The 17,236-nt window shown below is 30.8% G+C and overlaps 1 protein-coding gene across 3 annotated transcripts in view; it reads right to left on the bottom strand.

Moving 5' to 3' along the window:
• Nucleotides 1-1,377: 1,377 nt before the first annotated feature.
• The window catches only part of LOC139500673 (uncharacterized), a 37,320-nt gene continuing 21,461 nt past the window's right edge, over nt 1,378-17,236 (bottom strand). For 2 of the 3 annotated variants that reach the window (XM_071289463.1, XM_071289464.1), the window contains exons 7-15: nt 16,233-16,340; nt 15,041-15,156; nt 14,354-14,492; nt 13,302-13,408; nt 11,354-11,578; nt 7,546-7,780; nt 6,208-6,321; nt 2,406-2,521; nt 1,378-1,741 (exon numbers count right to left, since the gene is read on the bottom strand). In XM_071289463.1, coding sequence (XP_071145564.1) covers nt 1,508-1,741; nt 2,406-2,521; nt 6,208-6,321; nt 7,546-7,780; nt 11,354-11,578; nt 13,302-13,408; nt 14,354-14,492; nt 15,041-15,156; nt 16,233-16,340 — 1,394 coding nt within the window. In that variant the 3' untranslated portion in view covers nt 1,378-1,507. Of the gene's footprint in view, nt 1,742-2,405; nt 2,522-6,207; nt 6,322-7,545; nt 7,781-11,353; nt 11,579-13,301; nt 13,427-14,353; nt 14,493-15,040; nt 15,157-16,232; nt 16,341-17,236 lie in introns of all 3 variants that reach the window. The other variant, XM_071289462.1, reaches the window with a different exon arrangement.

Genomic DNA, 17,236 nt, shown 5'->3' with positions numbered 1-17,236 from the left:
TAGTATCATACCATTATGTTTTGAGGGGATAGATGGACGAAAAATTATACTATATCGCCCGTGGTGGGAGAAGTGAGGAACATTCATGTTTTATTATTATCACATGTAAATGTTTATAAAAAAACTATTCATTGTCCTATTTTATAACAGAAAGCTACTGTCAGTACAATAACCATTCTTTTTTTGGTGTAATGGCATAAATCTTCTTTTTTCATATTAAAACAAAAATGTTTTCTTTTTTATTTTGGGTTTTACTTACAAATTGAAAGTACAAAAACAGATGTGAAAATAACTCACTCGTATGTAACTATAAAATACAATAAATAACAAGGCTGATATATTTAAGAATGAGAAATTAAAATATATCAATATATATGAAATGTGTTAAAATTATCTAAATATTAACCAGATTAATACTACAATTTACATTTGTATAACTACATATTGAAAAGTTAAGATTAAGAAGTTTGGATTTTAATATAAATTTACCTTGGGTTAACAACAGTCTATATAAAGTCTTCATATTCAAATGATGTGTGCATATTCGTTGGTTAAGCTGTAAGTTGGGGTATTTGAATGGTATTTTATTATAGAAAATGACTACATGCTCAAGTGAGTAAACTTTCTTGAGACATTTAATTGATGCATTTTATTGAAATTTGCAAATGATTAGCCCAGACATTTACTGAAATTAGCAAATTTGCAGGTAAACATTTATTTGTGAGACTATTCAATTCAGTTTTATAAGTTAGTGTTTTTAATAATGTGTGAAGTGAACAAAAATAAGTAATATTGTTTTGCAAGGGCAGACAAGTTTCTGAGAATATTGATTTAATTTTTATGTAATTATTTATCAAATATTAATTGAATATTTTTAAGGATTTGTTATTCATCAAAACTTGATCACTTGTACATTTGTATTTACTCAGTTTGCACACCAATACAGTTGTATTTAGCTCTTCATAGATGAAAAAAATGTCATATTGAACAAGCCCTGTAGTACATACATTCAAGAAATCATCACATTTTACGATGTTATTGCATTAGTTGTGGATTAATAATATAACAATTGTAGCCTTTCCATGAGGTCAAAACGATGCTATATTGACCTAACAAAAAGCATATATCGACCTTGTCCTTAGTCAATATGCCTCTCTTGAAAAACATTATAATAACCTCATTCAAAGGCTATAATTAGACAATACTAGAAATATATACAATTTACAGTTACTGTACATTTGTTTTATGACAGATTTTTAGGGCTTCTTTTTCATATTTTATATAAAATCTTATTATTTCATTCTGTAATATGTAAACACAATCAAGCTTCTCTTGCAAATATCAATAGAAAATAGAAAAACAAGTTGATGTATATACAACTGTCGATAATTTTCTTAATGCATCCTATAAACTACATTTAACCTTAAAAGGTAGACTACATTAAGTCATGTAATGACATGTTGTACACACTTTTTCCAAGCATTTGGTGTCCTCTCTATTGGTGAGATTATTCTGATGGTGCACAAACTGGGCCCCCTTTCACTGAAGCAGATAAATTTACATTTGCAAACCCTTTTGGCAGGGCTGTGTTTAATTTCAGTCCTGGAAAAAAGTAAAGTTCATGCTCTTCGCAATATTCTAATAAAACTATTTGTGCAACTGTTTTTTTCTCTATTTCTCCACTGTTTTTCCCTTCAGCTGTCATCTTTGGTACAATAGCTTCACCAAGACATTTGTTCGCCTGTAAAGATCAAAGATAAATTTAAAAGCAGTTAAAGGAAAGGCAACATTTTTTGTTTATATTTGTCCAAATTATTTGTTTATGCATTTCAAGAGTACTAATAAAGCAAACACGGCGTATCCTTAAAACCAAAAAAAAAATACATTGACCAATTAACATGAAAAGAGGTCAGTTGATACCTGCAAAGACAGAAAAGTATTATTTACACTCATTCCATACACCAACACCTATTACAACTTAAGTTTGACCAAATAAATCATGATCATGAAAATAAGTTGAAGGTCACATGAAACCTCCATGAAAAATATACACCTTACAATCATTTGTTTTATGGTTCTATCCCAATTCAGGAGTCTGTAGTTGTAATTGCATTATGTCTGTTATATTTGTTTTTCGAAAATTGTTTTACACTCGTCATTTTGAAGCCTTGTATAGCTTGCTGTTCGATGTGAGCTAAGACTCTATGTTGAAGGCCCTACTTTGATTTATAATTGTTCACAACTACATATTTTTATACTTATCATGAACAATTATTAAGGCATCCAAAAAAGTATTCAACTTTTAAAATGAAAGAGTTACCAAATCAGTGAAGCATTTTAATATAAAAAAAAATACAAATATAACCACACTTTGAAGATTTTAACTTATAACTTTTATTATTTACCTCTTTTAATAATTCAATTAAAGATTTTTCACAGGCAAATTTCTTGAATATATGTATGAGTGCCTGAATAAAGTATGATCCACTCATGTTTTCACCAATTATCCATGGACCTTGCTCTGAAATAAAAATCATAAACATTGATAAATGATAATCCAAGTAAAATAAATTTTGTGCTAATAAGATACTACTGCTATCTCAGTAAATAATATGCCTTTAACTTTTTAAACTGAAAAACATAAAGAAGTAGCAAATATTTCAAATTGTATCAATTGTAATGCTTTCAAAAATATTACTGCTTAAAGAAAATAACTTTTATGATTAATGGAGTTTGGTTAACTTTAGAAAGCAATTTTCAGAAATATCCAAGGCAGTTTGAAAAAAACACATTACTCACTACTCCTGCATGAAATAAAACATTGTTGCAAGGAATTTTCCCATGTTTTTAAGATGACAGTGAAATGAAGATTTTTGCAGGAATGTTCAAGGTAGTCTAAAATAGTATAACAGACTTTTTATTTTCTTGTATTGCTACAGAAAATCATGGTATGGATATAGAGAATTTCCTCAAGATATTACAATACTATAGTACAGTGTCCTATATTTGCTTACTACTACTTCTCTGGTTCATGGTTATCTCATTGGCCATAGATTTCAGAAGTTTTAAAATTACTTCACCAATAACAACAAAACTGATTCTGATGGACAGGCAGCAATATTGCAGGTGCCTGTACTACAGTTGTTGTTGTTGAAGATTGCTATTTGATTTTGTTTTATCCTAAATCTGGTTGTTGGTTTTACTCCTTTGTGTTATTATATATATTTTGTAATGCTAGGGCCTTTTATAGCATACATTGTATTGCTTTTGCTCATTGTTCAAGGATTTACCATGACCCTATAGTTGATTACATCCTCTTCATTCTATCTTATCAAACCATACCTAATCTTTATATCATTTGCATTTTTTTTTTAAACAAACAGCAATTTTTTTGTAAAGATATGAGAAATATGAATTACAATGTGTTAGAAATATTCAGGTTACTTCCAATTGTATATATACTTGAAATAAGTTCTTTAAATTTCCTAATAAAGTAGAATAAAGTGATGCCCCCGCACTCCACTCTGAAGTTATTGTATTATAACAAAGTCATGGTAGGACTTTCTTTGAGATATTATTGTGTCTGGGAGACACAATTGATACCACTGCAGATAGATGCAAAGTGTTATGATCTTAACCAGGTGCTCCGCAGGGCGCAGCTTTATACGACCGCAGAGGTCGAACCCTGAACAGTTGGGGCAAGTATGGACAAAACATTCAAGCGTGATACAGCTCTGAATTTGGATTGTGATAAAATTTTTGACATTACATGTTTTTTTTTTACACAAAACAAATGTCAAGATTTTACAAATCAATTAAAGATTTCTTCAAACTTTTTAAATCTAAAATTAAATAGTTGACACAGCATAGGTTTCTGACACAGAATGAATGTGGTCTAATGAACTTAAAAAGTTTTTTTTTGCCTTTGAGCAATTCACTATGCTGTTGAATATTAATCCTCTCAAAAAAATGTTTGAAGAAATTTTCTTTTTATTTATGAAATCTGAAATGAGAAAAATTTAAACCCCCCCCCCTTTTTTTCACATTCCCGTTTCCCTTTTTCCAAAACTGATATCAATTCAAATTTCTAATGGAGTTTGCAACAATAACTACTCTTTTAAATACATCATAAAATATTAAATTGTAAAATAAAGTGCTTGTTATCACTGAATGGTAAAGATTGGTTGGTAGTAAAAGTGAATATACATTGTTTATTGTATAAAACAATAAAAAAAACTTCATCAGCAACATTTTATATTGGCAAATTTCCAATGAAGTTATTTACATAAAGTTATTGGCAAATAAAAATAGAAAATGACATCATAGTCATGTCTGGCAAATGTCCAACATACATTATCTAAAAACATTTCAGATAAGATAAGGAAAAAAAGCTTCATCAGCAACATTTTATATTGGCAAATTTCCAATGAAGTTATTTACATAAAGTTATTGGCAAATAAAAATAGAAAATGACATCATAGTCATGTCTGGCAAATTTCCCATATATATTATCAACTACTATTCTATACAAAGAAAGATAACTCCAATTGAAAATTAATTGCTATTGCACAATATTGTGCAATTAGATATTTCTTGCTATTGTGCAATACTGTGCAATTGAAAATTTCTTGCTATTGCACAATACTTGATATGGAATCCTGATTTGGACCAACTTGAAAACTGGGCCCATAATCAAAAATCAAAGTACATATTTAGATAAAGCATATCAAATAAGCCCAAGAATTTAATTTTTGTTAAAATCACACTTAGTTTAATTTTGGACCCTTTGGACCTTAATGTAGATCAATTTGAAAACTGGACCAAAAATTAAGAATCTACATACACAGTTAGATTTGGCATATCAAAGAACCCATTTATTCAATTTTTGATGAAATCAAACAAAGTTTAATTTTGGACCCCCATTTGGACCAACTTGAAAACTAGGCCAATAATTAAAAATCTAAGTACATTTTTAAATTCAGCATATCAAAGAACCCCAAGGATTCAATTTTTTTTTAAATCAAACTAAGTTTAATTTTGGACCCTATGGACCTTAATGTAGACCAATTTGAAAACGGGACCAAAAATTAAGAATCTACATACATAGTTAGATTCGGCATATCAAAGAACCCCAATTATTCAATTTTTGATGAAATCACACAAAGTTCAATTTTGTACACTTTGGGCCCCTTATTCCTAAACTGTTAGGACCAAAACTCCCAAAATCAAACCCAACCTTCCTTTTATGGTCATAAACCTTGTGTTTAAATTTCATAGATTTCTATTTACTTATACTAAAGTTATGGTGCAAAAACCAAAAATAATGCTTATTTGGGCCCCTTTTTGGCCCCTAATTCATAAACTGTTGTGACCTAAACTCCAAAAATCAATCCCAACCTTCCTTTTGTGGTCATAAACCTTGTGTTAAAATTTCATCAATTTCTATTTACTTATACTAAAGTTATTGTGCGAAAACCAAGAATAATGCTTATTTGGGCCCTTTTTTGGCCCTTAATTCCTAAACTGTTGGAACCAAAACTCCCAAAATCAATCCCAACCTTCCTTTTGTGGTCATAAACCTTGTGTCAAAATTTCATAGATTTCTATTCACTTAAACTAAAGTTATAGTGCGAAAACCAAGAAAATGCTTTTTGGGCCCTTTTTGGCCCCTAATTCCTAAAATGTTGGGACCAAAACTCCCAAAATCAATCCCAACCTTCCTTTTGTGGTCATAAACCTTGTGTTAAAATTTCATTGATTTCTATTCACTTTTACTAAAGTTAGAGTGCGAAAACTAAAAGTATTCGGACGACGACGACGACGCCAACGTGATAGCAATATACGACGAAATTTTTTTCAAATTTTGCGATCGTATAAAAATAACTATAACATTTAACCACTTATACCTACCCCAAAATTGACAAATTTCACTATCTCCCAAAAGAGCAAATATTAATAAAAAAATCAAAACCCTGACCCCATTCACACTTTCAACTTATGTTCAAACAGCCAGCACAGTAAAAACCTTTCTCAGATTCAAACTGTACGAGGAATTATGTGAAATAACTATATACCCATTATGGGAAGGAAGGACGAATGATGGACATATGGATGGAAGGACAGTAGGAGGGATGTACAGGCTGACAGGGGTGAAACAACTTTTAGTTGTGGGGGAATAAAATTACTGGCAATAAACATCTTCATTACCTATTCGTGGGTAACTTGATACTACAAATATGTCATCTGTGTTTGATAAAGCACCCTCCTGTTTAATAATGTCAAAATCTGCAGAATCTGTTGAATCAAACGGTTTCTGTTCTTCTGAAATTAAAATATTAGCTTATAAATAAAACATATACATTTTGTATTTATAAAAACTTTTAAATATAAGTACAATACATGGTTTATAGTTACTTTTATTACTTAGTATTGAATAAGAAGCTTGTTATTATAATTAATACACTAACTGTAAATTATTATAACATTTGAGACAACAACCTAACAACAAATTGAAAACAATGATATTTAGAGTTTATGAAATGCTCCTCAAAATTAGAGAAGTGAATATTTATTTAGCACATTTCAAACTAAATAGCTTCTAGTCTACCTTAGTATTGTTATGTATTAACAGCATTGTAAACAAAACCAAATATCTTGAAGGACAAAAAATGCCATACTAATACAATTAGTGACCAAATTGACAATTGCACAGCAATATTGAATATTTTGTTGTTGTTGGGGGATGTGGGTCAAACAATTTTATAAAACCCAGGCCACGTTTTTTTTAAATCTCTTTTATTTAATTCAGATAGGCAAACAAGATATAAAACATGTACCATTTAAACCTAAAAAATTAAATGCTATATTGTTTCCCTAAAAAAGATTCTACAATTTCATAGAGATCTACTCAAATTGTATACCTTAGATATTTCATAAATTAGGAAAGACAATAAGACATAACTGCTAATTTGACATCCTGTCTACGACACTCTCCCTTTCCGAATCTGATCATGAAAATTGAAAACATATTATCAGTTGATTTGACTTCAACTTCATCAAAAAGTACCTTGACCCAAAAACTTTTAACTGAAGTGGGACAGTATCATTTTCTATGTTCAGTGGACTGTGAAATGGATGTCAAAACTATAATTTGCCATTACCATTAGGAAGATCATATGATAGGGAATATGTGTATTAAGTTTCAAGTTGATTGGACTTCAACTTGATCAAAAACATTAACCTGAAGTGGGACAGGTGGACAAAACATACACACAGGCCAAAAAAAAAAATATTCCCCTAGGTGGGGCTTACAAATAAATCAAGAATTGCTATGAAAATCTATGATCCATTTATGCAGTAGCTCCAACTGTTTTATTTCAGAAAACTATGATACCATTAACTAGTATCTTTCACTTCACATTAAATCTAATTTGGGGGCTGTCAGATCACATCTGTAATTACTATTTCAATTTATTCAATTTTTTTTTAATTTAAAGCATCAATCTAAACATTGCTATATCAAGTTATAAGTAATGAGAAAAATACCTTGAAAATTGTAGGTTTGAACAAAAATCACTTTTGGTTTCCCTTTAAAATGTTGGCAGCCTTTAATGATGTCTAAAATGTCTTTCTTTGGAATCATTTCTCCATTACAGTCATAAATCTTTCCTGCTGCAGCTTCAAACTTTCCAGACATGAACAACACCACTAGACTGTCATAATGGGAAGACTTGTCCATGTCTATGTCTCTTAACTTATTTACCAAGGACTCTTTAATTTCCTGAGAAAAAAATCCTTAATTCCATATTGCTTTTAAAGACTTAGCTTTGAATACTTTACATTCTTCAAATAAATATGTAAATACATAAAACAGTATACAACTGCATTGTATAGACAGGGTTTTACTGTGACAACTTTTTTTGCAGCATACTTAAATTGCTACTGATCCTACATGTGAGAAATTCATTGTAATAAATCATTAACTGTCGTAAAAATAAATGGAGAATATGTCTATGAGCCACAGATGGGGCAAACTATTATTAGACAGATTTAACAATTTTTCAATAACTCATGGACTGTAAAAATGACTCCACCCAGTTTTTAAATTGATTGCTTTTTTGTTTTTTGGTAATAAGCAATTTGTGTATAAGTTTCATAACATTAGGATGAAGTAATTTTCAAACTTGATCTGTGTTTTGTAGAAATCAGCATTTTAATAGTATAAGTTTCATAACATTTGGTTGAAGCATTTAGGTAATGTATTTTTTTTTTTATTAACAACAGATTCAGCAAATTTTATGTTTATAACGAGCGTAATTGATGCAAAGTAAATGTGACACTTTCCAATTTTGAACTTGATCTGTGCTTTGTAGTAACTAGCATTGAATATAGTTTCAGACTATTTGGTTGAGGCAAACATTCAGTATAGACGTACATGAATAACACTCAGTGTTTCTGTTGTTTTCATCTTATAGTTGATGTGTTTCCTTCTGTTTTAGTTTGTAACCCAGTTTAGTTTTCTCTCAATTGATTTATGACTTTTAAACAGCAGTATACCAATATTGTTTTATTTAATATCCCTCCACTACAGTGGGGGCGTTATAAGTTATATATTAAGCACGCCTTTTACGAATTAACTTATTTAATTCATGAAAAGCGTAGCTTTGAGTGGATTAAATATGTTAATTAGTAAGGCGTGTCTATATATGATTTGTAACATTAATGCCAATAAAACATTTCTGCACTTTTAAATATGTTAATCAAATAGTGGTTTGATATATATATATATCTGATTTCAGAAAATTAATGTCAGTTGGATTTGTTTGTTGGTACGTTTAAAATTCAAAGAAATGTTGCCGTTTGATTCATACTTGATAGTCATTAAGTTTTCTTCCTAAAAATTCTTGTAAAAGGGTGTGTGGTTGGGAGAGAAAAAAAAGGGGGGTCGGGGTAATGCAATAATTTATTCTATGATTATTTGCCATCAAAACATAAAAAAAAGACTTGTAGTTTTATCAAATGTTTAATTATAGGATAATTAAGTGATAAAAAGGAAACATCCCTAATACCAATTATGAAGGTAAATCAAAATGTTTTCCGTTTCCCAAAACTGGGGAAGATCGGTTAATTGATTGTGTTTTGAATTCATGTAAGGTCCAGGGACAAATGTTTGAAGGATGTGGGGGGTATGTTTTCTATTCTTCTGAAAAGATATTCTGATCCCCAATTAGATGAGCATTTTTTTTTTGTTCTGGTCAAGCAGATGACAAAAAAAAAATTCTGAATCAAGATTTTCCCCATACCTTATAAGTGTTAAATATTGAAAAAAGTTAATGCACTGGTTTAAGCCCTTCCATTCTTTGCTTTTCAAACGAAAAAGATCTCTACAGCGGAATTGGAGAGTAAAATAACTAAACTAAAGGCTCTAAAGAGCCTGTGTCGCTCACCTTGGTCTACGTGAATATTAAACAATGGACACAGATGGATTCATGACAAAATTGTGTTTTGGTGATGGTGATGTGTTTGTAGATCTTACTTTACTAAACATTCTTGCTGCTTACAATTATCTCTATCTATAACAGTACTTTCTGTGGGAAATGTTAATGAAAATCTTCAAATTTTAAGAAAATTGTTTAAAATTGACTATGAAGGGCAATAACTCCTTAGGGGGTCAATTGACTTTTTTGGTCATACTGACTTAGTTTTAGTTCTTACTTTGCTGTACATTATTGCTGTTTACAGTTTATCTCTATCTATAATAATATTCAAGATAATAACCAAAAACAGCAAAACGTCCTTAAAATTACAATTTCAGGGGCAGCAACCCAACAACGGAATGTCCGATTCATCTGAAAATTTCAGGGCAGATAGATCTTGACCTGATGAACAATTTTACACCAGTCAGATTTGCTCTAAATGCTTTGGGTTTTGAGTTATAAGCCAAAAACTGCATTTTAGCCCTATGTTCTATTTTTAGCCATGGCGGCCATCTTGGTTGATTGGGCGGGTCACCAGACACATTTTTTAAATTTAGATACCCCAATGATGATTATGGCCAAGTTTGGTTAAATTTGGTCCAGTAGTTTCAGAGGAGAAGATTTTTCTAAAAGATTACTAAGATTTACGAAAAATGGTTAAAAATTGACTATAAAGGGCAATAACTCCTAAAGTGGTCAACTGACCATTTTGGTCATGTTGCCTTATTTGTAGATCTTACTTTGCTGAACATTATTGCTGTTTACAGTTTATCTCTATCTACAATAATATTCAAGATAATAACCAAAAACAGCAAAATGTCCTTAAAATTACCATTTCAGGGGCAACATCCAAACAACGGAATGTCCGATTCATCTGAAAATTTCAGGGCAGATAGATCTTGACCTGATGAACAATTTACCCCCCATGTCAGATTTGCTCTAAATGCTTTGGTTTTTGAGTTATAAGCCAAAAACTGCATTTTACCCCTATGTTCTATTTTTAGCCATAGCCATCTTGGTTGGTTGGCCGGGTCACCGGACACATTTTTTAAACTATATACCCCAATGATGATTGTGGACAAGTTTGGTTTAATTTGGCCAAGCAGTTTCAGAGGAGATGATTTTTCTAAAAGATTACTAAGATTTACGAAAAATGGTTAAAAATTGACTATAAAGGGCAATAACTCCTAAAGTGGTCAACTGACCATTTTGGTCATGTTGACTTATTTGTAGATCTTACTTTGCTGAACATCATTGCTGTTACAGTTTATCTCTATCTACAATAATATTCAAGATAATAACCAAAAACAGCAAAATTTCCTTAAAATTACAATTTCAGGGGCAGCAACCCAACACGGAATGTCCGATTCATTTAAAAATTTCAGGGCAGATAGATCTTGACCTGATGAACAATATTACTCTGTCAGATTTGCTCTAAATGTTTTGGTTTTTGAGTTATAAGCCAAAAACTGCATTTTACCCCCCTGTTCTATTTTTAGCCATGGCGGCCATCTTGGTTAGTTTGCCGGGTCACCGGACACATGTTTTAAACTACATACCCCAATGATGATTGTGGACAAGTTTGGTTTAATTTGGCCCAGCAGTTTCAGAGGAAAAGATTTTTGTAAAAGTTAACAACAATGACGGACGACGCCGGACGCTTGACGCCGGACGCAAAGTGATGGGAAAAGCTCACTTGGCCCTTCGGGCCAGGTGAGCTAAAAATCATTCAGTTAACGCACTCTGCTAAAAATAATCAAGTTATCTCACCAGAAGATCAAAGGAAAATTTACCATTCATGTTACAATATTCTATAGATTTTTGTATAGTGCATGGTGGTTATAATACACTTCATTTAGATTTAAATGTTACTATACCTGACTTGTTTTCATATGTATGGTACCACCAGTTGAATCATATCCCATGTATTTAAATAGTTGACCCATATTGGTTTTATCAAAGTCTGAATTCGAAATACATTTTGAACATCTTTCTGCTTTCTTTTTGTCTTCTTCACTTGAGTCTGGTGTACATTGTGGAATGCACTTAGCATTAGATATTAAAATAAACTTTCCTCTCTTTACACTTGTCATTGGGTAAATCTTTAAAAAAAAAATATATATAGATTCAGTTATATTTTGATTAGCTATATATGTACTTGGTCTCCGTGTTGATGTTTCTAAAAAGGGAGTGTAACTATAGCAAACCATAATATACATGGCTTATAATAATCATTGTTGTTTTACTGTGTGTAAATTGTGATTGAAAAAATGGCACAAATATTTCTTCACAAGTAGAATACCTTCATCTTATGTATATTTTCTGAGTTCATATATCATGTATCTATATACATTACAAGATAAATAATATGTTGTGGTATGAGTGCCATTGAGACAACTCTCCATCCAAGTAACAATATATAATAAAATAAACAGCTGCGCCACAAGCACATGATACGCCTGTCGTCTCCTGAAAAATTCATACTAAATGTTTTTGGAATAACAAGGGGGTTGTACAGGAAGTATATCCTGAATCATCTCTTATTCCTGCTCAATAGGAAGTTTATATAAGAGACAGAAAAAAAATTGCTCACAGCATGTTTTATGTTTTTTACCAAACAGCTCAATAAAAATTCAATTACTCAAAAATAAAACAAAGAATAATTACGAAAAAGTATACAGATGTTCAGATTAATATAAGTTACAAGTGTGTGAAGTTTGTTTGCAATGATTATAAATAGTTTTTAAGATATGGCGCAAAATGTTAACTCTCCCCCCACCCCCACCACACCCCACCTTTTCTTTTAACAAAAAACTCATTAACTCTAAATTAAAACAGAGAATATACATGAAAAGTATACAGATCTTCAGATCAACATAACTAAAAAGTGTGTGAAGTTTTATGCACTATTAAAAAATAGTTCCTGAGATACAGTGCAACAAGTGACCCCTCCCCCCCCCTCCCTCTTTTTACCAAAAACTTGATAACACTCAAATACAATTTTGAATCACCTAAAAGTATATAGATCTTCAGATTAATACAATTAAGAAGTGTGTAAAAGTTTAAGCAATAATTATAAATCCATTTTGAGATACGTCGCTACATGTGAAAACAAAAAGTATACAAATCGTTGACCATCATAAGAAAAAACTATTCTAAGTTTTATTAAATTTTGGTTAGTTGTTCTCAAATTACAGTTCCACATGTGCACTTCAGACAGACTGATGGATGCTGGACATTCAAAGTATGATTTGAGAGTACTCCCTATATATTCAAACACATTCCAGGGATTTACTGTTTTAAAGCCATGGAAGGTCAAAAAGAAGGTATGTAATACTTGTACATTAAAAATAACTTAAAATGAGGCATTTCTTTGGCAGACATATATATTCTATTCAAAAATCCAAATTTTGTTTACCTTAATTACACTCATAATACAACATGTAGAAGTCCTATAAATCAAACTTGACCACTAACGCATATGATAATCAATAATGTCAAGGTCAAAACTTTCAGATAGACACATTGTCAAACATATCTCAACCTGAAAACATATCAAGATTACCGAAAAAGTTATACTGTGGATTCATTTATTTTCGTGGGTATCAATTTTCGTGGATTGAGGGAAACTTGCATGTTCGTGGATATTTAAATTCGTGGTTTTGGCAAAGTCTGCATACAATCCTTTAGAACATTTGTATTTCGTTAAACATTTAAATTCGTGGTTTCCCTGTAGCCACGAAATCCACGAAAATTGGTATCCAACGAATATTAATGAATCCACAGTATATGACTTGTTGAATTCATTTTAGATTAAATAAATACCTTCCCTTGCTTTTCCTTTTGCATCATATTATAGAAATCCCATGTACATGTTTTGAAATCATTTTTCTTCACTGAATTTCCACCAGCTGTCAAATCTGGCCATCCATCTATTTTTACAATAGGAACTAAAGGAAAGAATAAATTTGAGCACACAGTATTTAATATTATTGTTTAGAATACAAAACATTTGATAAACCTAACATTGTAATTGAAAATTAATTTTCTCTAATTTTTGTGGTTCTCTTCACCAGTGAAAAATCTGTTCTCGGCAAATGATTGGTTGAAATTTAATTGTGGCTTTAAATTTTCTTGTTTTCTTCTACATTTTCTTATTGTGACGTCATGAAAAAAGGCGACAATGCCTGATGACATCACATCAAAAGTACACAACTTTCCTCAAATCGTCCTAAACATGCATGGAATATTTGCCACTGGACATTAAGCAACCAACAATCAATCAATCCTCAAATCTTTGAAAAGGACGGATAAAAATCATAAGAGAAACAGATTCCAACACTGTAACTCGTGTATAATGATATTTCTCCACTCGCAACAGTTAAATCTTAATCATTAAAAATGCTCGTCAAGCCTCACGCTTTAAATATTAAAATTTAACTGTCTCAAGTGGAGAAATATCGTAATACACTTGTTGCAGTTGTGTAATCTATATTTTGTGAGATTACACATACATATGATACAAATGCATGATTAAGTTATAATGTGTCTTAGTTTATAATTATATATGTGAGTATAACATACATCATGGCCCCAGAAATCAACCTACTTGTGATACAAAATATATATGTATCATTCTATATGATTTATTCTATAATAATCTCTTTGCTTCACTCTTTCTCTAATTCTTTGGCAATTTAACCCATTGATTAAAAACAAGAATGTGTTTCTAGAACACAGATGCCCCATCCGCATTATCATTTTCTATGTTCAGTGGACCGTGAAAAAAGAGTATAATCTCTATTTTGGCATTAAAATTAGAACGATCATATCAGGGAACATGTGTACTAAGTTTCAAGTATAAACAATTGCAATACCTGGAACATCTATTAATCCTGGAAAGAAAAACAATTCTTTCTTTATACAATGTTTAAGTATCATTACTTCTGCTACAGGTTCTTTCACAACTGATGTTCCATCAACAGGTACCATAGCCTTAAGGAGACAATCATTTACCTAAAAGAAAAAAGTAAGTTCCTATGAGAGTATACAAATTAATTCCTCATAAGGCATCATATATATATAGTTGCAGTAAAGAAGCTTAAGGATAACGCTATAGATACAAGAAGATATGGTATGAGTGACAGCTGAGGGGGGATTTTGACCGAACAACATCTTCAAGTGAAATATATGACCTGTTTATTTATTCATCTTAACAAAACAACAAATATACTTTATTTCTTCAATCATGGTTATATCCTATACATGGTGTGTTGTTGGTTTTTTTTTTTGCTTTTTTCAACACCTCTGGGCTTATTCTGATAGAGTTGTCAAGCCACAACTGGAGATTTAAATTTTCCAGGTGAAGTCATCGTACATCATCTTAATTGTGTCTCTTCAGGCCAGCCTACATACAACAAATGGAAGTTTTTAAACGACCTTGACTGGATATACATCCCTCACATGGTCGGCTTGGTGAGCGTTTAAATATTTTCTGCATGGGTAAAGAACAGATGGAGGACGCCATTTTGTACATTTTTTTTTAATTCTTACTGAATCGTTACCTCTTTCATCATTTCCAGAAATGATTTTTCATGTGCCATTTTTTTGAAAACATGAATAAATGCTTGTATAAAGTATGATCCATTCATTCCTTCTCCAATGATCCATGGGCCTTTTTCTAAAATAAAATAAAATTCAGGTATAAGGTACCTGCTTCTTTTCCTTTATGTAAACTGATTCGCATGGAAAACAAGGCAACTGTAATGATATCATAATTATGTGTTTAAAAATTTGGTAAACAGGAAATTGAAGAGCAATTAATCTGAAAACATCACATGATAAAACATGTTCAAACAAAGCCTCAGAAAACATCAAAAAGCTCTTATTTAAGTTCCCTAAAAAAGTGTGACCAATATTTCATACATGACTGACCATATTACATGTTCAAATATAGCTGTGACCGGTAATCAAGATGTTAGTGAGCCAAAAATGTCATACATAACCATTACCTGTTTTTCTATATAAGTAAGCAGTAAAAAAGGAACTTCATGAGCACATGGTAAAGCATATTACTAACAAAATGGCCCGTCATAGATATAACTGGTCTGCTAATGGGGGGTTATTAACTCAATTTAAACTGCAGTATACAGGCAAATGTTTAAAATTAAACACTATAACATAAATTTTATAAATGAACACAGGTAGAATTATGATACAAATATGTGCCTAATAATCTATTTCTCAAATAATTCAATTGCAATTTAGACTAATTTAGACAGACAAACAGTCCTGCATATATGTAGTACATGTATCTATTTGTTTGTTTCCATATAATGCTGTGTCATTTGAAAGGTATTAAACATTTGCACCAGAGACACAAGATATATGAATGTAGAAGACATTTAATAGAAAAAAGTAACACAGCCTCAAAGAAAATATGCAGGCATTTAAAAATTGCCTAAAATTTGATAATTCAAGTCTATTTAATGTGGAAAATTGAATCTTTTTGTCAAAATCGAAAGAGAGCTTTTATATTTTAGGCAATTCCAACAATAATATTTATATGCTTTATGTGTAGAAAACTAATCAAAGCATTTTAGAGTAAGTAAATTTGTAATCTCGAAAATAATTTACAAAGTGTGGTGGGATGTACTGACGGACAGAGATTTAACAAAATGTATTCTGTCATTCATATGCATGTCTATCATAAACTAAAAAACATTAAAACTTATATAAACTAAAAAATATCTATACTTGTCCGTGGTTGAGATGACACCACAAATAGATCTTTATTATTATCTGTGTCATAAAAATGCAGCTCCTGTTTTGCAGCATCCAAAACATCATATGTTTCTGTTTCTTCTTCAAATAAAAAGACAAAAGAAGCATAGTATGTTTACAATAAATTCTTGTTAAAATACTTCATTATGCATGACTGAATTACAATAAAATCAACATCCTTATACTTATATTGACAGAGATGTTGTTTACAGACATGACAGTGTAGGTAAAATTAAATAAAATACATGTAAACTCACTGAAATTTTGAAAAAAACTTTATTCATAAAGGTAATCAATTAAACACAGTAGTACAATCTTTAAAAATTGTTATATCTCATTCAGTACTAAATTGGTTTTGTATTTCGAAAATTAAAATTCATTATAAAGTATATATTATATACTATCATGACTATGAACAAGTCTAAATTGATAACAAAGTTCAAACCTATGATTGTGCTGGATAAAAAACACATTTTTTATAGGTTTGCATGTAAAACAAATTTCGTTGTAGAGGGGTCTTAATATAGCCCAAGCAACATATTCCATTAGACCTAAAAAGTGAAAAGGTATATATAACAAATTGCATTTGACTAATACAGGTTGAACAAATGATGTTCTAAAACCCTGCTGACTGCCATTGACGATTGTCAAATAAATTGTCAAGATGTAACAAAATGGATCTTTATATTATTTTAATACCAAACAAATATTATAAACTGTGTACAGCTATATGAGAACCCATGCTTCTTTATATGTAACATCCTACATCCTATCAATGCAGTTAACTTGGCATTTATTTTAGCATATATCACAATGCCATACTCCTATCTCTGTTTATGGCTGCTAGTAATTGGCTTAAAACTACCTTTCAGTAAGCAAGAACTCTTATACTGTGCTTTGTGCTTTGTGTCCATTATTTTAAAGAAAATATTTACTATTCATGAATTATTTTATGCTGATACAGTTTTCCCACAAGT

This window comes from Mytilus edulis, chromosome 13 (assembly GCF_963676685.1).
Source record: "Mytilus edulis chromosome 13, xbMytEdul2.2, whole genome shotgun sequence".
NCBI lineage: Eukaryota > Metazoa > Mollusca > Bivalvia > Mytilida > Mytilidae > Mytilus > Mytilus edulis.
The sequence above is the reverse complement of the archived record's forward strand: the minus strand, read 5'-3'. Positions and strand labels throughout refer to the sequence as shown.